This window comes from Mirounga leonina, unplaced genomic scaffold (assembly GCF_011800145.1).
Source record: "Mirounga leonina isolate KUSES-001 unplaced genomic scaffold, KU_Mleo_1.0 Mir_178, whole genome shotgun sequence".
Classification (NCBI taxonomy): Eukaryota; Metazoa; Chordata; class Mammalia; order Carnivora; family Phocidae; genus Mirounga; species Mirounga leonina.
In genome coordinates, this window is record NW_023270464.1 from 1624964 (window position 1) to 1649090 (window position 24127).

General features: G+C 38.3%; 1 protein-coding gene across 1 annotated transcript in view; it reads right to left on the minus strand.

Annotated features, from left to right (window-relative positions):
* Positions 1–1203: 1203 nt before the first annotated feature.
* GABRG3 (gamma-aminobutyric acid type A receptor subunit gamma3) overlaps positions 1204–24127 on the minus strand; it is a 797287-nt gene continuing 774363 nt past the window's right edge. Inside the window, exons 7-10 of the mRNA XM_035023930.1 lie at positions 18133–18285; positions 13047–13243; positions 12689–12748; positions 1204–1693 (exon numbers count right to left, since the gene is read on the minus strand). Coding sequence (XP_034879821.1) covers positions 1412–1693; positions 12689–12748; positions 13047–13243; positions 18133–18285 — 692 coding nt within the window. The 3' untranslated portion in view covers positions 1204–1411. The remainder of the gene's footprint in view (positions 1694–12688; positions 12749–13046; positions 13244–18132; positions 18286–24127) is intronic.

The window sequence follows — 24127 nt, forward strand, 5'->3', positions numbered from 1 at the left end:
ACAATTAAAATAAAATTTTATGGTTTCCAATAAAATTAATTCAGTTTTCTGGGTGAGAAAAATGAGAAGCACAGAGATACTGGTACCAAAATTTTAGTACCAAAATTTTAATAATGCCAAAGCATTATTAATGAACTATAGGACTTTCTTTTTCCCTATCAATGGTGGGAAACTTCTGAAGAGTCTTGTGAAGTACACACTGGCATCCAGTCATGACAAAGAACTAATTAACATCAAGAAGCAAGTTAGTTTTGTGTTATAAAAATATCAAAAGAGTAATAATTTCAGGGGATTTTTTCTTTGGGATTTTGCTACATATTCATATTTCAAAGTATAAAATAATTTTTGTTCATCAAAATATATCATTGATGATAGCCATTGCCCTTGTTTTTGCATCTAAGTTTGATTTGACTTGAAAGTTAATATTGCCTAAGAAATTTTTAAATTCTATCTACAATTCTTTGACACTCTGGAAAACATTTTCAAGACAAAGTCTTGTGAATGCTATATATCTGTCTTTGTAAGATGAAGATAATCACTGACCCTGTAATAGCATAACATAAGCAAGACGCATACTCTGGGGTAGTGTTTTGGTCTAGTAAAACACAACTAAGGTAAAATGTTGAACTCCAGCTGAACTAGTTCCAGAACCCAAAGGTAAAAATACTGCTGACTCTCAGTAGTTTGGAATAAAGTAGTAACTGATGTTCAGAGACAATAAACATCATTGAATTCAGCAACATGAGAATTTTTAAAATCCTATGTTTTTTCTCAAATGGAAACTTGTGGATGCATATACACCCTTCCCAAGCCTAGGGTGAGATTATTTGATAAAGGAATGCTAAGTAACAATGATGGTGCCAGCATAAAAGAGGCCACAGGGAGAGGAAACTGGATCAAAACTCACTGCAGTTCACGTTTGAACTCAGACTGCCCAGGAACGTGGGGCTGAGGTCGGCATGAGTGTGTACCAGCAAGCAGTGGCTCCACGAATGTGGGCACTGGTACATCCAAGGGCTGCAAAGGAAAATTATCGAAGGGGTCTTGGCCTGAGAGATCTTCTTGGATATTTGCTTGCATGTTTTACAGGTTTCTTGGCAACAATTGGCAACTGCTTCCAATATCCAAAAACCATTCATAAACATCACCAAGCTACAGATTTAATAAGGGATTAGCAAGAATATCACTTTAAAACTCAATTAATGTGTGTGTGCGCACACATGTGTGTGAGTGTGAAATACATAATAGAAATATTTGCCACATACTCCTGTACTGCTCAAAGGTAATGTATAACTTCAGATAAACTGAGCAGTGTTCCTTCCTTCCTACTGCAGTTGGTCACTACTGGTCTGGGGAGGGTGAAAGGTAAAGAGGGAAACCTAGTGCTCTTCACTCATCACCATAGCAACATTTAGAGATACAGGTATCCAACCCAATAGACCAAGTTGAAGAGCAGGAACGATGTAGGGAAAAAGACCCGGGAATATGAGTCCAGCTCCAAGATGTCTATGTGAATACGCCCTTTTCTCCAAGATCCTGATTTGCATTCTTCATAGCAGCAGAAGAAGCTCTGACAGTCTTTGCCATCCAGACACTCATAGACACAGGTATCTTCAAATTCCTGCCAGTACACAGAATTGTTTAAAGTGATCATTGCAGGTGGTGGTGGCCTCATGTCGAGGAGAGAATAGTTCTGTAGGCAACAAGAACAACACAAAAATCATCATGAAATGCAGTAAGAACAGCCCAAGGTGAATCAAGCAATAGGTGTATGTTACGTCTGTCCTTTAGATAAATAGAATAATGCCATGCTCCTTCCCACACATCCCCCATCTCTGTACTGGACAGTTTGATCTTTGAGAGTTCAATCTGCCAATTCAATATTTGCAAATTTAATGCAAAAAGAGTACAGTGCAGTTTTCAAAACTTGCATATCTCAGCTTATTGATGAGGGAGGCTGAGCACATTTTCAGATGTGTATTAACCATTTCAAGTCTCTGTTCTGCCTACTTTTTGATCGATTGGGAGTAAATATGTACATATTGTATATAAACCCTTAAGTGTTAAGCAGTACATTTCAAATATGGAGAGATAAATTTGTTTTTTACCTAAGTAGTAAACAGTAAAAACTATGCTATATAAGAATGGTGAAAGAATCTTCTTGTTCCATGTAATTTATGTAAAAAATTAGCTTTCAGTGTGTGGTGGCCAGACACCACTTGTCATATCAAGAGTCACAGCCAAAAATGTGTACAATTGGAATGTTTTATTTTCTACTTCCCAAGCTCTCCTCCTGATGTGGAAAAGTGACTGCAGGGCAGGTAAAGGAGAGGGGATGACTTATGTTCACTCATAAATGAGAGGAATCACTCTTAAACTTTGAGAAGTGGCTTCTCAAAGGGTGAAAGGTAAAGAGGGAAACCTAATGCTCTTCAGTCATCACCATAGCAACATTTAGAGATACAGGTATCCAACCCAATAGACCAAGTTGAAGAGCAGGAATGATGTAGGGAAAAAGACCTGGGAATATGAGTCCAGCTCTATGTCTATGTGAATACGCCCTTTTCTCCAAGATCCTGATTTACATTCTTCATAGCAGCAGATTTCTCAATTCTTCAGACACTTGTTTGAGTTCTTCAAAATAACTCTGAATTATGTATTAAATTGAAGTCTGTCAAGAGGATATATTTCTAAATTTGACTGAATAATGTGAAAGAACTAAAAATCATAGTTGCCTTTCTGCTTTAGTGTTATTTGTGCTGGTTGAACTGAGGGACTGAAGTGTGCCAGTGAACGCAGTGGAGCCTGAAATCAAGGGAGAAGAGGATGCACAAACCCAGTTCTCAGCTGGCTGGCTAGATCCTTTGTCCCTTGCTGGGAGAGAGACCTTTCAGAATTCATTAGAAGGCATCTTGAGTACCTCTTATGCAGTTGGCCCTGCAACATGGATTTCAGCAGTGCAGATCCACTTATAGGCAGATATTTTTTTTTCAATAAATACAAGCCCAGTACTGCAAATGTATTTACTTTTCCTTATGATTTTCTTAATAACATTTTTCTCTATCTTATATTAATGTAAGAATATAGTATATAATACATATACAATATATATGCTAATCAACTACTTATATTATTGGTAAGGCTTCCACTCAACAGTAGACTATGAGTAGTTAAGTATTTGGGGAGTCAAAAGTCATTGACTGCATGGATATTCGACTGCATGTGTTGGGGGTCGGCACCCTTAACCCCTACATTATTGGGTCAACTGTATTTCCTTTAAGGATCAGCTGTATTTTTATCAAAAACAATTGTTACAAGGAAACATTGTGCCCCTTTCCTTTTTTCTTATGGTTGTTAATTTGAATATGTCCATAGAAGTCTGGAGTCAAAAACCAGGGAAAAGCAGGTAAAAGTGTAGAGCATGAAGCATCACAACTGGTAGCCTTTTGGGGCATCCTTTTTTTTTTAATAGTTTTTTATTTTATTTTATTATGTTATGTTAATCACCATACTTTACATCATTAGTTTTCGATGTAGTGTTCCATGATTCATTGTTTGCATATAACACCCAGTGCTCCATGCAGAAAGTGCCCTCTTTAATACCCATCACCAGGCTAACCCATCCCCCCACCCCCTCCCCTCTAGAACCCTCAGTTTCTTTCTCAGAGTCCATAGTCTCTCATGGTTCGTCTCTTTGGGGCATCCTTTTAATGGCTAGTCAAGAGTGTCATGGTGCAGCCTTCTACCTTCCTCCACAATTCTGGGCAATGGACAGAAACAAAAGCTTTGTTGTTCTATAGGCTCTACTGTGGACACATTTCTAGGGGTATAAAAATCACCAGGAGGGGTCTGCTGGGAAAAAAAAAATGTAGTCTGCTGCATTTGAGGATTCTGCATCTTTTTGGCAAGGTTCAGTTTGAAAATTCTGCCTTTATTAAATAATAATTGCATGTGTGTTTTGACAGTTTTCAGTCAGATATTCATCTTTTTATTTCTTCAGCCCTCTGTGCCTGTGTAGTGACACAGAGATGAGTAGCCAGCTATTACCTGCAGGACAGGCCTAAAGGAAGACGATGCAGAAAAGGCATCAGAAGGCTCTGAAGGGGTGGGGACAGCTCACTAGAGATCTAAAGGGTGACAAGAGATGCTGTAGGCAAATAAGCAGCAAGATTTCTGGGGGCAAGAGAAACCCCTATTTCACTTCTTCATTTAACAAACTAAAAACTTATTATCGTTGAAACATATGTAAGCCTGATCTAATAATTAAGAGAGTTCTATTTATGTCTTTATAGCTCACTTTTGAAATAAAACTAATTGCATTTTATAATATTGCAATAAAACTCAGGATGCTAAGAGCCCTAAACAGCCACATGTTAAATTGCTTAAATACTTTTTTAAATGCATACCTCTCATTTGTCATAAAAATTTCAAACTGTGCTCAAAATGGAGATTTTAATTATTGAGTCCTCAAGGTCTTCTGCAGCCCAGTGTGACCGTGACTCATTCCTGCTTTGCCTGCATATATAATGCAGTCCTACGACTTCCCTGGAAATGCTATGCTTCCTGGGTGGCATACCACACATATGAAGTGGTGAGCCTTGCATTTTACAGGTTAGGAAACTGAGGCACAGAGATGTTCAGACAGCTTGCCCTAACGTGCGTGCGTGATTGTTAGTGGGGCCTGGCTCCTGTCCTGAGCAGCTCAGAGCTGCTCATCTCTGTGGCTGTTGGTGATAGCAGCCCTTTAACTAGCCTATCCCCGTGGAGCTTTCAGAATAGTACTGAAGACATTGACAATTATCATCCAACCTTGGAAAACTGCCTTTTTATTCGGCTATTTTGTGAACTTTTGTTGAAGGTCTCTCTGTGTCTTCTCACCTGGCCTAGACCCTTTCACTCTGAATTGTTTTTCTATGTACTTTCTTCAAGGTCATTACACTTTGCCTCTTAAAAAAACAACAAACAATTCTTATAGCTTTGTGAAAAATTCTTTTTTCTCTATGTTAAAAGATTCTTTCTTTTGGCAGTATCTTTTGTATACCAAAGATGTCAATATTTCTTCTTCCACTCCCAGCCCCCTGGCTATGTGTGTGGTAATGTGCTTTCTGGACCTCAGGCTATTTGTTCTGACTTGTCTCTGTTACAACATCCCCACTCCCAACATTTTCCATTACTTTTCAGTCTGTTGCTATTTGGAAGCATTTGCTGGCAAATCTGTTCTCTGTGGCTTCCCACAGCTGTAAAAGTGGCTTCACCACTCACCTTCTGTCAGAACTAAAATGATGCACTGGCAGAGTATAGATAACCAAACAGTCTCCTTGAAAAAGTATGTTGAAATGCACTAAACATAAATTACTCATCAGCAGTTAGAAAACCGTGTATGGGTGGGCATAAAGCATTCAGTGTAATTAGTGAATTGATATGTATAAAGGGATACAAGCAGTTATATATATAAATTTTGTTATATAATAAAAAAGGTAGTCCACATCAGCGATTTTAAAAAAACATTTCTCAGTTTTTCAATAGTTAGGTTCTTACCTCAAGCCACATACTAAAAATTCAGATGCATTAATAATTAAATATAACAATACTATAAATTGTTGAAACTTAACTGATATTTATAGAGCTTAATTTCTCCATATTTCAGTTTTCTCATCAGAATGGGTTGTTGTGAGGCTAAAATGAATTGATACATGAAAACACTTAGAATATAGTGTCCAAAAGAGTAAGTGCTCAAAAGAAAGTGAGGGGGGTTAGATCATTCTGAGCAAGATGCAGAGACCACAAAAGGGAAGGCTGATAGATTTGGCAAAGGTGATTTAAAACCATGTGCATGGGCACCTGGGTGGCTCAGTTGGTTAAGCGACTGCCTTCGGCTCAACTCATGATCCTGGAGTCCTGGGATCGAGTCCCACATCGGGCTCCCTGCTCAGCAGGGAGTCTGCTTCTCCCTCTGACCCTCCCCCCCTCATGTGCTCTCTCCTCTCACCCTCTCTCTCAAATAAATAAATGAAATCTTAAAAAAAAAATAAAACCGTGTGCGTGGAAAAAAGCACAAGAAATGAACAGTGACAACATTGCAATTAAACTGAAATAAAACTGCACAACAAAAAACATATTAATATCCTTAATTATTTGGTATGTGACTATATAAGTCTTATGTCATATAAAATACAATATACATAATATATAGTATAAGTAACTAGCAGATCCTTACTTTAAAAAAGTTAAAAGACAGGGGGGCGGAGCAAGATGGCGGAGGAGTAGGAGACCTGGATTTCGTCTCCTCTCAGGAATTCAGCTGGATAGGGATCAAACCATTCTGAACACCTACAAACTCAACAGGAGATCGAAGAAAAGAATAGCAACAACTCTCTGAACAGAAAAGCGACCACTTTCTGGAAGGTAGGACGTGCGGAGAAGTGAATCCGAGGTGATATTCAGGAGGATAGACGGCAGGGGAGGGGCCTCCGTCAGCCACTTCTGACAAGTGATTAGAGCTGCGGAGCACAAAATCAGAACTTTTAGAAGTCGGCTCCACTGAGGGACGTCAATCTGGTGGCTAAGCGGGGGGTGGAACCTTCGCGGGACAGTGTGGTCTCAGGACCCTCGGGGTCACACAAAGACCGGGGGTGCCTGAGTGTGGCAGAGCTCCCAGGTAATGGAGCAGGGAAGCCGGCTGCAGAGGCAGAGCCCAGGCGCGGGCTCTCAGCTCGGGGTTGTCATAAACTGATCCGCGGCACAGTCGGGCCACTGCTCCACCAGCAGGGACCCAACAAGCAGTAGATCCAGGGAGACTCCCCTTCCTCCCCCAGGAGGAGCAGCGTGGGAGCGCACCGCAGGGATCTGCTGGGTTTGGAGACTCCACCCGGGGTCAGGTGCCAGAGATAGAAACGCGCGGTCACAGGCCAGGTGAGCATGGAGTGCAGCCGGAGACCGGGGAGCCGGGAGTGACTGCTTTTCTCTGGGGGCTCACTGAGGAGCGGGGCCCCGAGTTCTCGGCTCCTTGGAGGCGGAGATTGGGAGGCCGCCATTTTCACTCTCTGCCTCCAAAGCTGTACAGAAAGCTCACAGGGAACAACAGCTCCGGAGAGCAATCCGAGCAGATTACTTAGCCAGGAGGGGACAAGGGCGGGGCAATTCCGCCTACCACAAAGACATTTGGAAACCACGGCAACAGGCCCCCACCCCCAGAAGATCAGCGAGAACAGCCAGCCAAGACCAAGTTTAACGATCAATGAGAACGGCAGAACTCCAGCACTAGGGGAATACTACACATAGAATTCATGGCTTTTTACCATGATTCTTTAGTCTTTCATGTTAATTTTTTTCTTTTCTTTGAATTTTTCTTTTTCCCTTTTTCAACCAACATCTTATCAATTCATTTTTTAAAAAATATTTTTATTTTTCATTTTTGAGTCATATTCTATCCCTTCATAGTAGTTACCCGTATTTTTGGCATATATATGTAAGTTGTTCTCTCTTTAAAATTTTGAGATACAGTTTCTTCTAACAAATCAAAATATACCCTAAATCTCTAGTATATGGTTTTTTTCTACTCCCCTGCCTGATCACATTTTCTCCCTTTTTTTTTCTTTTTTTAAATCCTCTTCTTTCTTTCAAAGAGAGAGCCTAAAAGCAACATAGACCAGAAAGGAACACAGACAATATACAGGAACAGTCACCTTACAGGCAAAACAATGGCACTAAATTCCTCTCTTTCAATAGTTACCCTGAATGTAAATGGGCTACATGCCCCAATCAAAAGACACAGGCTATCAGATTGGATTAAAAAACAAGACCCATCGATATGCTGTCTGCAAGAGACTCATTTTAGGCCCAAAGACACCCCTAGATTGAAAGTGAGGGGGTGGAAAACCATTTACCATGCTAATGGACACCAAAAGAAAGCTGGGGTGGCAATCCTTATATCAGACAGATTTTAAACCAAAGACTGTAATAAGAGATGAGGAAGGACACTATATTCTACTTACAGGGTCTATCCAACAAGAAGACCTAACAATTGTAAATATCTATGCCCCTAACATGGGAGCAGCCAATTATATAAGGCAATTAATAACAAAAGCAAAGAAACACATCAACAATACAAGAATAGTGGGGGACTTTAACACCCCCCTCACTGAAATGGGCAGATCATCTAAGCAAAAGATCAACAAGGAAATAAAGACTTTAAATGACACACTGGACCAAATGGACTTCACAGACATATTCAGAACATTGCATTCCAAAGCAACAGAATACACATTCTTCTCTAGTGCCCATGGAACATTCTCCAGAATAGATCACATCCTAGGTCATCAATCAGGTCTCAACCTGTACCAAAAGATTGGGATCATTCCCTGCCTATTTTCAGACCACAATGCTTTGAAACTAGAACTCAATCACAAGAGGAAAGTCAAAGAACTCCAATACATGGAGGCTAAAGAGCATCCTACTAAAGAATGAATGGGTCAACCAGGAAATGAAAGAAGAATTAAAAAAATTCATGGAAACCAATGAAAATGAAAACACAACTGTTCAAAATCTTTGGGATGCAGCAAAGGCAGTCCTAAGAGGAAAGTATATAGCAATACAAGCCTTTCTCAAGAAACAAGAAAGGTCTCAAGTACACAACCTAACCCTCGACCTAAAGGTGTTGGAGAAAGAACAGCAAATAAAGCCTAAACCCAGCAGGAGAATTGAAATAATAAAGATCAGAGCAGAAATCAATGAAATAGAAACTAAAAGAACAGTAGGACAGATCAACGAAACTAGGAGCTGGTTCTTTGAAAGAATTAACAAGATTGACAAACCCCTGGCCAGACTTATCAAAAAGAGAAGAAAAATGACCCAAATCAACAAACTCATGAATGAAAGAGGAGAGATCACAACCAACACCAAAGAAATACAAACAATTATAAGAACATATTATGAGCAACTCTATGCCAGCAAATTAGATAACCTGGAAGATATGGATGCATTCCTAGAGATGGATCAACTACCAAAACTGAACCAGGAAGAAATAGAAAACCTGAACAGACCTATAACCACTAAGGAAATTGAAGCAGTCATCAAAGATCTCCCAAAAAACAAAAGCCCAGGGCCAGATGGCTTCCCACGGGAATTCTACCAAACATTTCAAGAAGAATTAATACCTATTCTTCTGAAACTGTTCCAAAAAATAGAAATGGAAGGAAAACTTCCAAACTCATTTTATGAGGCCAGCATTACCTTGATCCCAAAACCAGACAAAGACCCCATCAAAAAGGAGAATTACAGACCAATATCCCTGATGAACATGGATGCAAAAATTCTCACCAAAACATTAGCCAATAGGATCCAACAGTACATTAAAAGGATTATTCACCATGATCAAGTGGGATTTATCCCTGGGCTGCAAGGTTGGTTCAACATCCGCAAATCAATCAATGTGATACAATACATTAACAAAAGAAAGAACAAGAATCATATGATCCTCTCAATAGATGCAGAAAAAGCATTTGACAAAGTACAGCATTCTTTCTTGATCAAAAGTCTTCAGAGTATAGGCATAGAGGGTACATACCTCAATATCATAAAAGCCATCTATGAAAAACCTACAGCGAATATCATTCTCAATGGGGAAAAACTGAGAGCTTTCCTGACCCCTAAGGTCAGGAATGTGGCAGGGATGTCCACTATCACCACTGCTATTCAATATAGTATTGGAAGTCCTAGCCACAGCAATCAGACAACAAAAAGAAATAAAAGGCATCCAAATCGGCAAAGAAGTCAAACTCTCACTCTTTGAAGATGATATGATACTTTATGTGGAAAACCTAAAAGACTCCACCCCAAAACTGCTAGAACTCATACAGTAATTCAGTCAAGTGGCAGGATATAAAATCAATGCACAGAAGTCAGTGGCATTCCTATACACCAACAACACGACAGAAGAAAGAGAAATTAAGGAGTTAATCCCATTTACAATTGCACCCAAAACCATAAGATACCTAGGAAGAAATCTAACCAAAGAGACAAAGGATCTTTACTCAGAAAACTATAAAATACTCATGAAAGAAATTGAGGAAGACAGAAAGAAATGGAAAAACGTTCATGCTCATGGATTGGAAGAACAAATATTGTGAAGATGTCAATGCTACCTAGAACAATCGACACATTCAATGCAATCCCCATCAAAATACCATCCACTTTTTTCAAAGAAATGGAACAAATAATCCTAAAATTTGTATGGAACCAGAAAATACCCCGCATAGCCAGAGGAATGTTGAAAAAGAAAAGCAAAGCTGGCAGCATCACAATTCCAGACTTCCAGCTCTATTACAAAGCTGTCATCATCAAGACAGTATGGTACTGGCACAAAAACAGACACATAGATCAATGGAACAGAATAGAGAGCCCAGAAATGGACCCTCAACTCTATGGTCAACTCATCTTTGACAAAGCAGGAAAGAATGTCCAATGGAACAAAGACAGTCTCTTCAACAAATGGTGTTGGGAAAATTGGATAGCCACATGCAGAATATTGAAACTGGACCATTTCCTTACACCACACACAAAAATAGACTCCAAATGGTTGAAAGACCTCAATGTGAGACAGGAGTCCATCCAAATCCTAAAGGAGAACACAGGCAGCAACCTCTTTGACCTCAGCCGAAGCAACTTCTTCCTAGAAACATTGCCAAAGGCAAGGGAAGCTAGGGCAAAAATGAACTATTGGGACTTCATCACGATAAAAAGCTTTTGCAAAGCCAAGGAAACAGTCAACAAAACCAAAAGACAACCGACAGAATGGGAGAAGATATTTGCAAATGACATATCAGAGAAAGGGCTAGTATCCAAAATCTAGAAAGAACTTATCAAACTCAACACCCAAAGAACAAAGAATCCAATCAAGAAATGGGCAGAAGACATGAACAGACATTTTTCCAAAGAAGACATCCAAATGGCCAACAGACACATGAAAAAGTGCTCAATATCGCTCAGCATCAGGGAAATCCACATCAAAACCTCAATGAGATACCACCTCACACTAGTCAGAATGGCTAAAATCAACAAGTCAGGAAACAACAGATGTTGGCGGGGATGCTGAGAAAGGGGAACCCTCCTACACTGTTGGTGGGAATGCAAGCTGGTGCAGCCACTCTGGAAAACAGTATGGAGGTTCCTCAAAAAGTTGAAAATAGAGCTACCATATGGTCCAGCAATTGCACTACTGGGTATTTGTAGGGATCCAAAAGTAGGGATCCAAAAGTAGGGATCCAAAAGTAGGGATCCAAAAGGGTACGTGCCCCCGGATGTTTATAGCAGCAATGTCCACAATAGCCAAACTGTGGAAAGAGCCAAGATGTCCATCGACAGATGAATGGATAAAGAAGAGGTGGTATATATATACAATGAAATATTATGCAGCCATCAAAAGGAATGAGATCTTGCCATTTGCTATGACGTGGATGGAACTGGAGGGTATTATGCTGAGCGAAATATGTCAAACAGAGAAACACATGTATCATATGACCTCACTGATATGAGGAATTCTTAATTGCAGGAAACAAACTGAGCTTTGCTGGACTGGGGGGTGGGGTGGGAGTGAGGGGGTGACATGGGTAATAGACATGGGAGGGTATGTGCTCTGGGAAGCAGTGTGAATTGTGCAAGACTGTTGAATCTCATATCTGTACCTCTGAAACAAATAATGCAATATATGTTAAGAAAAAAAAGAAGAAGAAGAAAAAGGTAGCAGGAGGGGAAGAATGAAGGGGGGGAAATCGGAGGGGTAGACGAACCATGAGAGACGATGGACTCTGAAAAACAAACTGAGGGTTCTAGAGGGGAAGGGGGTGGGAGGATGGGTTAGCCTGGTGATGGGTATTGAGGAGGGCACATTCTGCATGGAGCACTGTGTGTGATGCACAAACAATGAATCATGGAACACTTCATCTAAAACTAATGATGTAATTAATGGGGATTAACATAAGAATAAAAAAATTTAAAAAAAAGTTAAAAAGGTTATATAAAAAATTTTCATAAAAGTCAAAAGACATAAAAACAAGTCACAAAAACAGAAATGGAAATAAAATATAAACAAGCGAAAATATTCAACTTTATCAGTAATCAAAGAAATTCTAAGGGAACAGTTTGCAGAAACCATTTTTCTGTTTGGCTATCAAACCTAATACAGGGAGAGTTCTGGGAGGTGGGTGTCCCACACTGCTGATGGAGCCAAGCAACCCTTTTGGCCCAGCCATTTTGCTTCTAGGAATTTATATTAAATTTATAGTCACAGGTTTATATAAAACTGCGGTGATAAGAATATGTATAAAAGTGAGAAGGTGTGGATTAGCCCAGTATCCAACCTAGATTGTCTATCCATCAATCATGAACATATAATGCATCATTAAAATGATCTTATAAAATAATATTTATAGCATAGAAACTTATTCATAATATATTTTGAGTTAAAAAACAGGAATATGTATGTATATGCTAATCCCGAGGTGGAAGGATTATGATTAATTTTTTCCCTTTATTTTCCAAATTGGATATTTAAAGAGTATACACATTTTTGAAGGGGTTATATACATTACTCATTGTTCTTCAATACATGCATACATAAACAATAACATATCATTCAATCTTAGTTTAAAGGAGTTCTCAGAAATATTTGCACCTTCAATGCTATACATACGGAGGGGGCTTGTAGGCTTATTCTCTCATGAATCCATCTTGAGGAGTCTGGATGTAATAACTACAAGAAAAGCAGAAAAAAATAATTAGAAAACTTCTGTGGAAATCTGCATCATAGATCACCTTCACTAAGAGCAATCTTTGAGGTATGATTACATCAATCCATGTCACTGGTAGGTGAAGCTGAAGAGGTGCATTCAGATTATATTCATATCTTCAGAATATCTGTCTTGTTTTTTTAACATCTTGTTGAAGTAGCTATTTATATAACATTGTATATGATCCTTAGGAATAAGGATCATTTATTGCAAACTATCCTCCCACTACTTTTTCAGAAAATCTTTGCTACTGGAACTCACCGATGTTTTCTTCTTAGTGGTAGTTGGTTTTCTACAACTTGAATAGTAGTTGAGGGTGGCGTACTCCATCAGAGCAGCAAAAACAAATAAGAAGCAAACGGTCACAAAGAGATCCATGGCAGTCACATAGGACACACGGGGCAAGGAATTCCTGGCAATGGTGCTGAGCGTGGTCATCGTCAGCACTGTGGTGATGCCTGTGCAGGGGAAAGTTATCAAATTGTAAAAGGAGCCATACAAAATTCCTCCACTCCAACAGTGTTTTATGTTTAGGTCAATCCTTCCTGACATTACATAAATATAATAATACTTTAATTTTAATGTCTATATAATTTTGCAAGCAACATTTCCATAAAATTTATCATAGTCCATACATTAACATTAAAATACCTGAATTAGGTCAACACCTTTCAATTTATTCAGAAATTTTCAAATTGTTTCACATTTTGTCTTTTAAATATTTTTTAAATAACTGAGGGTTCTGGGGGGGTGGGGGGATGGGTTAGCCTGGTGATGGGTATTAAAGAGGGCATGTACTGCATGGAGCACTGGGTGTTATGCACAAACAATGAATCATGGATCACTACATCAAAAACTAATGATGTAATGTATGGTGATTAACATAACATAATAAAAAAATTACACACACACACAAAAAAGATAGTTTGCAGTCCTCCATACATTCTGTCTGTTACACATCTCACACTGTTCTTCTGTCCAGATAAACTGTTTCCTTTCTTACTTTTTCTTTCTGTAATTTATAAATTCCCACCTTTCTTTAAGACCCAGCTGAAGTACCTCTCTTAATGAGGTGGCATTGCTTATAGCACCCCAGGGAGAGTTGATAACATGCAAGTCTGCACTACCCTTACCTTCTATATGCCTGATTTCTGCATTAGCACAGAGAATTGCATGTCTTTATAGTCTTGTATGTCTGTCTCTCTGAATAAATTGTGTGATCATTACAAGCAAAACTGTACCTTGCTCATCTTTGCTTACTTGTCATCAAGTGCGGTGCTTAGCACATTTTAGGCATTTCAATGAATGCTTTACATGGAATGCATCGATTCATTGATTAATTAGTTAATTAATAATAGTGTTGGTCTGACTTTGACTATTTTATTATACATGTGTCAATACTAAAGATTATTTATTTTAATTTTAAGATTTTATTTATTTATTTGACAGAGAGAACACACAAGCAGGGGGAGCAGCAGAGGGAGGGAGAGAAGCAGGCTCCCCACTGAGCAGGGAGCCTGACGTGGGGCCCATTCCCAGATCCTGGGATCATGACCTGAGCCAAAGGCAGATGCTTAACCGACCGAGCCACCCAGGCACCCCAACAGTGGCGACTTCTTATGAGAGTAGACATTTTTTTTGGTGAGGTTGGAGGCTGTGGTGAAAGGATACTTACAGTACTGTTTGTAATGCTTTAAAGTTTTCACAAGGAGCAGGTTATCTACATATACCTTGGGTAAGGAACACATCAACTTGTTTTAATGTTCCAAACTTATCAAATACACGAGCACACACTCCTTGTATGGGAAATGAGGTGAATAGCATGACTGTACAAGGTGAATATAATTTAAAAAAAAATGCAAGTTCGCTTTTGGAATCAGCAAGATTGGTAAGCAGTCTACTGCACTAGTCTGCAAGAGACAGGAGTGGGTGAACCAGAGCACTGGCAACAGAAAGGGAGGAAAGGATTTAAGATATTTGGCAGGTTGACGATACAGCAGAAAGGAAAATTGATGGAATGAGGTCTTTAAAGAACTCTGGATTGTTTCCAGGGTACAATGGAGCAATTAACCTTGAACTGCAAATGAAGATTTGGAGTGGCTTTTGAGGAAATGAACAAGGGAGTTGACTGGACATTTTGGGTAAAAACTGCTTAAATGCTAATCAATAGGAGCTAATTAAATAATTTAGGGTAGATCCATAAACTGCTGGGTTTTCATTTAAAGAATAAGATGGAATTCATTCACATTTCGAAAGATCTCTAAGGCAGAGTGATTAAAAAAAAAAAAAAAAAAAAAGCAAGTCAGAGAATACTATACTCCCAAATAGACAAATATACATGTATTTCTAAAAGTCTGGAGAGAAATCAGGTTACCCATAGAGTGGTTTCCCAGACAACAGAAAAGGAAATGATAAAAAAATATAAAACTAAAAATTAAAAAAAGAAAGAGGAATGGGACTTAGCTGGGAAAAGCGAACTTGCATTTTTTTTAAAATACTAAAGATTTAAACAAAGACTGTGGAAAAGAATCAGAAAACAGACACATATGTGGTGGATGGTTTAAAAGGAAAAACGAATTAAAAAAAGAAGGGAGGCTACCAAATGTGAAGAAGAATGAAATGACTGGGTGATTATTATACAAAAGGAGTTAAGGCTAACTCTCCTCTAGATGAGCTCCTGTAAAATCAGAACCTGCTAGAGCTCTGGACAGGCAGGCTAGTGACATGGACTCTGGAATCACAGGAATATTGACATAACACTCACTACTTCTGTGCTTGGATGAGAATACTATAAAATATCTACCTGGCAGTAATACTCCGTGATTGGGTAGACATGATGGATAAATACACATTAGTTCCCACCTTTGCTGAGCATCACAACTCCTAAACAGTGCTCCCCTGTATCTCCTCAGGGAGTTAGCTAGGGCCAGTCGGAGAATGAGGCTAACAGCATAGGGTGGACAGCTTAGCCATTGTAAAAGGATATTGACCTGGAAGTCAAAGCCCTCAGCCTTGCTCTGGGCCTTCTCAGCATTTGGTCATGTAAAATCACCTACCTTCTTTGAATCTATTTCTTTAATCAGTACAGTGAAAACAGAATGCCAGGCTCTCCTAACTGTAGGTGGGAAAAAATGCTGTGTAAAAAGTCTACACTGATGGTAGATGTGTTTTTATAAAAAAAATGATTTTGTAATAAATATCCAATTTAACTTTAAAAAATGTGGTGACTATATCATGTCTACAGAATATGTAGGTCAGAATTTTTTCACTAAATTTGGGGATTTTAACTTAATTTCTTAAAAAAATTTTATCACATTCATTTTCTCTTCTCATTCTGGAACCCCAGTTATAGTTATACATCTTCATATTGTCCTACAGATCATTGAGGCTTTGTTCATTTTTTAAAATCTTTTTTTTTAAAGATTTTATTTTATTTATTTTACAGAGAGAGACAGCGAGAGAGGGAATACAAGCAGGGGGAGTGGGAGAGAGAGAAGCAGGCTTCCTCTGCAGAGCAGGGAGCCCGATGCGGGGCTCAATTCCAGGACCCTGGGATCATGACCTGAGCCGAAGGCAGTCGCTTATCAACTGAGCCACCCAGGCACCCCTTAAAATCTTTTTATCCCTCTCTTAAGATTAGATAAATTTTATATGATGGTCTTCAGTTACGCATGACCTTTTTTTCCTGCCATCTTCCATCTACTATTAAGCCCAGCTAGTGGATTTTTCAATTCAACTATTATACATTTCATTCTAGAGTTTACTTTTTAAAATACTTTACCTGCTGTGATTATCCATCTGTTCATTCATTAACATTATTTTTTCCTGTAAGTCCTTTAACATTGTTATAATAGCTGCTTTAAAACTCCTGTCTGCTGATACAACACCAGATTTGTCTTTTTATATTGACTATTTTTTTTCTTGATCATGGGTCACATTTTCCTGCTTCTAAGAATGCCTAATAATTTTTTATTGCATACTCAATATTGTGGATGATACATTACAAAGATTATGAAGTATATTATCCTTTTTTAAACCATGTTAAATGCTTTCTTATGACAATTTACTGGCGGTTCTCGTTGATCTTGTGATGGCTTGGTTTAAGCTTTATTTAGAGGGGGTCTAGAGTACACCTTTAGTCTTAGACACAGCCTTTTCTGGTGTCTCAACTAAATATTCTGGTGTTAATGACATTTCTCCACTCTTCTGGACTGTAAATCTATTATCTTCCAGCATTATGTATTTCTAGTATCTCTATCTCCTCAATGCCCCCGTGGTGACTCTTTGACAGGACTTTCATAGCTTCAAGTTGTGCAACCATTACTACATATTATACTGTTTGGAAGCTGATTTTTCAAGTCATGCTTACTATGACACCTGGCATTTGTAATTGTGAGGTCATAAGCTCAAGAATAGTTACTAAATTTGTGTTGTGACTTTGCTGGATGATTTATCAATTCTATTATGTATTTTCTATAAACATGCAAAACTAACACTGGTAGGGGCATTACAGGCTAGTTTATCTTTATCAAAAAGTACTTTGTTGGTTGAACGAACAAAGAATAAAGTAACAAGTACAGAAAAAACACCATGTAATATGAGAGACTTTGCAAGGATTTTGAAATTGGGGGAGCTCCCTCTTCTGAAAAACATTTTTCAGGGAAAACAACCTTTATATTCAGTCTTATATATTATCTGTTTTCACAAATCAAAATATTGAAAGTTAGGTATTACTCCTATCATAAAGAAGAATTGATAAAAAAAATGTTGCACAATTCTAAAACCAATGGAAATTAGTGCTTTATTAAGAGGACTTTGGGGGTCAGAGGAAAACTCATGAAAAGACTTTAAGCTTTAGTGTGTAGATTATAGCTGAAAAGAATGATCACTTTCTTGTTTGATGGTAAAGTTGCTATAGACAATCAGAACTTTTGTTATTGAGAGACAATTTTACTGATATTATGTCTTTAGTCCTCAAAAGTGTGTGAAAAGTTGTATCTCTTTACACTATTGTAATGAGACTTTTCAGGGTGGCAGATTCCTAGGATGTGACTAATTTTTATGATGACATCATCCTTAGAGCATAATATCAGATGATGCAATTGATTTGTTCTTAATCTCTAACCCCAACTTATTTTAAGTGGCACACTTGGAATTCTACTGTCAGAAAGAAGAGTCTAACTTGACTACTTGAAACAATCTAAGCACAGTTTAAGGAGCCCTCAATTTAGATCAATTACATTTGAACTAAGTCTCTTTCACTGGAAGTATTTTTATGAATAGTTCTGTATTAATATTAATTAATACAAAATGGTGGGAAAGTTTTGTTTTTGTTTTTGAAACTCACCTAATGCTGTTCTTGCTGGTGTAGCATCTTTTTTGATCCAAAATGACACCCAGGATAAAACCACAGTCAGTATACAGGGAATGTATGTTTGAATAGTGAAGTATCCCATTCTTCTACTCAATTCAAAATATATGGTCATGACAACATAATCACCTGTAATAAAATATTGTCAAAAGTAAAACAACTTTCTTTGATTAAAAAATAATTCAGGAAAATAATTTTGTTAAATGTATGACTTGGGTAAAAATATGCAACTACAATAAGATCAAACTGTGAAAAAAGGTCAAAATGCTGGTGTTCTTAAACTTAATTTTTATAAACTTTATTTTATCCATGGCTGTGCAAGACATTTTACTGGTCACTGGAAAAGACAAGCAAACATATTAATTGATAGAGGAGACAGACATGCACATCTATTCTGTGATAGACCATTACTCAATGAGCTATTATTGCTTAGGTCCATCTGTATGTTTCATGTTTAAAATCAAGGGTAACATAACAAAATCCATCAAGCAGATCCATAGTCATTTTGGTTTTTTAATAGTAACAAAGCTAAACATAAACTTTAATACATAAATTTGTGTAACAATTTTATATTTCTATTTTATAGCATGATTTTAGCTTATCAACCTTGTATTTTATGTTTTATTTAATATTTTTATGCTGATCTTAGATTCCTTTCATGGTTCCAGCAGTTAGGCTGTGCCAACCCAGGAAACAAACAGAAGAAATCATTTTATGACATTCTGCTTCCTCCTACTACAGCAAAGCCACACCATAAAGAGTTGTTACTAGAGAGTCCATAAGATTCCCTGAGGGGTTAGGAGAGGGTGCACGCTAAATACATTAGATATTTTATTCCAAAATCATCTCTATGCCCTTTCTAGGCAACCTCCTGTTGAGAGCATGTCTGTCCCCTTCCTCCCACTTGACCTTCACTCTTCAACATGCTGGATTCAGCCTTTTGGCACTTGAAATTCACCATGTCCAGACCTGAACTATCATTTTCCCCCACACCAATGCCTGCTCTTCTCTCACCAAAGCCAAGTCCTTCTCACTATGCAAGGCAGAAATCCAGAAGCCACCTGTGACTCCTCCTTTTCCCTTCTTCATTTCCTGCATTGCTCTCAATTCCTTTCCCCACAAGTGCCAGATTCTATCACAGCTCCCACCTATCTCCTAACAACTAGCCCTTTTCCACTCCAGACCATTCTATGTCCTACCATCAAAAGGATCATTCTAAAACACAAATGCCAGGATATCTCTCTCATAATCCTTCACCAGCATCTTGCTGCTCTTGTATTATTGTCATGACTTTATTATGGTCTATACCATTCTGCATGCAATGCCCCTTGCCCCTTCCAAAGGAAGTCTTTGCACTCTGGACATCAGAGTCTCCCGAAGTCCTCAGATATACCAAGATTCTTCCCCATGGGTCAATAAATCTCTTTTCATCTGCCTAGGGTGCTCTCTTTTCCTTTCCCCTGCACCCCAATAGTTCTATTCACCTTTGAATCTCAGCTTAGAAATCACTTAGTTTACCAGGAAGTCCTCACTGAGCCCCTCCCAACAACTCTTATTAATTCATTTCTATAATTGCTAATATATTTTTCAGACCAATAAACTGGTTAGGTTATAGAATATATCTCTCTTGTTTGCCAATGTTACTCAATGATAACTGATTGATTAGTGTTTGTTTAATGAAAAGATCATAATGGAAGTCCCATTTTTACTTAAGAAGATTGACAGGGAGACTATATTGAGCCCATATGAAAACTGCCTTTCAATAATTAGATTTTTTTTGTGGTGTTCTGTTGTAGCAATATTCAGGATGGTTGATAGAAACATCAATATTGAGATCATTTTCCAAAAAACACTTAAAGTTTTAAGCAAATTAACATTTCAGTACAAAGAAATCAGAATGATTAACCTGAAGCAATCAAAAGACACAAAGATATTTTTCTAATATGAATGCCAAGTTACATCATTTCCTGGGGAAATATTATTGAATTATGTGTGATACTTAAATGCCTATTAATTTTTACATAAAATTTCAATTAAAAGCCAAGCAGAAAACAAATGTAGACAGAAAAACAAAACATAATAAATCAGTTATGAACACAGCCTCGATGGAATATCCAGAGTTGAATAATTTCTTCAGCTACCATTGTAGGTTTCTGAGAAAGACAAAGAGGGACAATTTCAGAACAGACACACAATTCATTTTAGCAAATCTATATGCTTCCCCCCAATCTGAAGTAAATGGACTCTCTACACCTGTGCTCAACATACACCTTTGCCTAACTCAGAGATCTGCTGAATGTCCCACAGGTATGAAGGACAGATGGACTGTCAGGGCCACATTCTGGGCCTGGTCCTATAACTCAGTGGTTTTTTGGTGAGGTTTTGGGACACACCCTAAGAAGCAGTTCCAGAGAGGGAGGAATTGTGGGTTCTAGCCCATTGCCCTACACAAGACCAATGCATAGCCAATGTGCCACTCATCCTAAATTGGAAAGAAGGGGCATGGGGTCCTAATTTCCAGATGCATCACATGTTTCAGTACAGACTTAATTTGTTTGTGTAGGCCTGAGGAGAGGAGAGGAGGCAAAAACCCTCAGAGGTAGCAAAAATCCTTCCCTATATCTAAAAACATGTGGCTGAAAAGTTCTTCAGAGAGGCCAAGTACATGCCTAAATTATATTTGCCATTAGTTTTAGGGCTCTTGGCTGAAGAAAAATGTAGTTCTTTCTATCTGCTCCACTTCTGCAAGTGTACATATACCCACACAGATACATTCCCACACACAAACACTCACACACTGCCATGGACCCAGTCTGCTCCAACTTAGGTGTGAAGTCTCAGCCCCTGCTTTGTGTTCCTTGGAGGGTTTTTTTCCCTCTCTGTAATGTTTTAGCCATGCACCCTTATCAATGTGAGCTTTCCTAATGCAATTCATGAACTGGACAAGAATGGTTTTGATTTTCTGTGATCAGTTCTTTCCAAACCAAAGGTACCTGGGTTTGTGGTTGACTCTTATGACAGATAATAAAGATCTAGAACCCACAGAGGTCTCCAGAGTTCACCCTGGAATGTGCTTGATGCCCACTTTCCTGGGAAAAATGGACAGACAGTTGGGGAGGGACTGAGAAGCTTCTCTTTGATCCATCAAGGTAAAAAAAAGTCATCTTGGGCCTAGTGAAATTATAAAACAAGTTGCTCTTTGCTAGTAGTTCATTTGTGTGTGTGTGTGTGTGTGTGTTTCCTGAGCCAATGTAAAGAAAAATATGTGAAAACATTGAAGGTTTTTTGAGAGAGCATATGTAGTACTACTTTTTAGCACAATGGCACATATTTATGAAATAAAAATTTATTAAGCTAATACTGTGTTTCATGAAGTTGGAAGTACAAAGATTAATAAGATACAGAAAGTTCCCTAAAAGCTAAAGACTAGCCAGCTGCACCTTCTGTAATTTACCTCAGCATTGTTTCCAGAAAGAACTATTATAAATCATTATTTACTCCATGTCAGAGATAACTTTGTTTATTTATTATACCTTAGGCACCAAAAACTTCCTTTGAATCTGTTTTATTTTATTTATTTTTTATTTTATTTTATTATGTTAGTCACAATACAATACATCATTAGTTTTTCATGTAGTGATCCACAATTCATTGTTTTCATACAACACCCAGTGCTCCATGAAGTACATGCCCTCGTTAATACCCATCACCAGGCTAACGCATCCTCTCACCCTCCTCCCCTCTAAAACCCTCAGTTTGTTTCTTAGAGTCCATAGTCTCTCATGGTTCATCTCTCCCTCTGATTTCCCCCCTTCATTTTTCCCTTCCTTCTCCTAATATCCCCCATGCTATTCCTTATGTTCCACAAATAAGTGAAACCATATGATAATTGACTTTCTCTGCTTGACTTATTTCACTTAGTATAATCTCCTCCAGTCCCATCCATGTGGAGGTAAAAGTTGAGTACTCATCCTTTCTGATGGCTGAGTAATATTCCATTGTAGATATGGACCACATCTTCTTTATCCATTCATCTGTTGAAGGGCATTTCAGCTCTTTCCACAGTTTGCCTATTGCAGACATTTCTGCTATGAACATTGGGGTGCATATGGCCATTCTTTTCACTACATCTGTGTCTTTAGCATAAATATCCAGGAGTGCAATTGCTGAATCTCTTTTAAACATCATTGTTAAGGGATGTCCACTATCACCACTGCTATTCAACATAGTATTAGAAGTCCTAACCACAGCAATCAGACAACAACAAGAAATAAAAGGCATCCAAATCAGCAAAGAAGAAGTCAAACTCTCACTGTTCGCAGATGATATGATACTTTATGTGAAAATCCCAAAGACTCCACCCCAAAACTGCTAGAACTCATACAGGAATTCAGTCAAGTGGCAGGATATAAAATCAATGCACAGAAATCAGTGGCATCCCTATACACCAACAACAAGACAGAAGAAAGAGAAATTAAGGAGTCAATCCCATTTACAATTGCACCCAAAACCATAAGATACCTAGGAAGAAATCTAACCAAAGAGACAAAGGATCTGTACTCAGAAAACTATAAAATACTCATGAAAGAAATTGAGGAAGACACAAAGAAATGGAAAAACGTTCATGCTCATGGATTGGAAGAACAAATATTGTGAAGATGTCAATGCTACCTAGAGCAATCTACACGTTCAATGCAATCCCCAGCAAAATACCATCCACTTTTTTCAAAGAAATGGAACAAATCATCCTAAAATTTGTATGGAACCAGAAAAGACCCCGCATAGCCAGAGGAATGTTGAAAAAGAAAAGCAAAGCTGGCGGCATCACAATTCCAGACTTCCAGCTCTATTACAAAGCTGTCATCATCAAGACAGCATGGTACTGGCACAAAAACAGACACATAGATCAATGGAACAGAATCGAGAACCTAGAAATGGACCCTCAACTCTATGGTCAACTCATCTTCGACAAAGCAGGAAAGAATGTCCAATGGAACAAAAACAGTCTCTTCAACAAATGGTGTTGGGAAAATTGGATAGCCACATGCAGAAGAATGAAACTGGACCATTTCCTTACACCACACACAAAAATAGACTCCAAATGGTTGAAAGACCTCAATGTGAGACAGGAGTCCATCAAAATCCTAAAGGAGAACACAAGCAGCAACCTCTTCAACCTCAGCCGAAGCAACTTCTTCCTAGAAACATCGCCAAAGGCAAGGGAAGCAAGGGCAAAAATGAACTATTGGGACCTCATCAAGGTAAAAAGCTTTTGCACAGCAAAAGAAACAGTCAACAAAACCAAAAGACAACCGACAGAATGGGAGAAGATATTTGCAAATGACATATCAGATAAAGGGCTAGTATCCAAAATCTATAAAAAACTCATCAAACTCAACACCCAAAGAACAAAGAATCCAATCAAGAAATGGGTAGAAGACATGAACAGACATTTTTCCAAAGAAGACATCCAAATGGCCAACAGACACTGAAAAAGTGCTCAACATTCCTCGGCATCAGGGAAATCCAAATCAAAACCTCAATGAGATACCACCTCACACCAGTCAGAATGGCCAAAATTAACAAGTCAGGAAATGATAGATGTTGGTGGGGATGCAGAGAAAGGGGAACCCTCCTACACTGTTGGTGGGAATGCAAGCTGGTGCAGCCACTCTGGAAAACAGTATGGAGGTTCCTCAAAAAGTTGAAAATAGAGCTACCATATGATCCAGCAATTGCACTACTGGGTATTTACCTCAAAGATACAAATGTAGGGATCCGAAGGGGTACGTGCCCCTGGATGTTTATAGCAGCAATGTCCACATTAGCCAAACTGTGGAAAGAGCCAAGATGTCCATCGACAGGTGAATGGATAAAGAAGAAGTGGTATATATATATATATATATATATATATATATATATATATATATATATATACACACACACACACACACACACACACACACACACA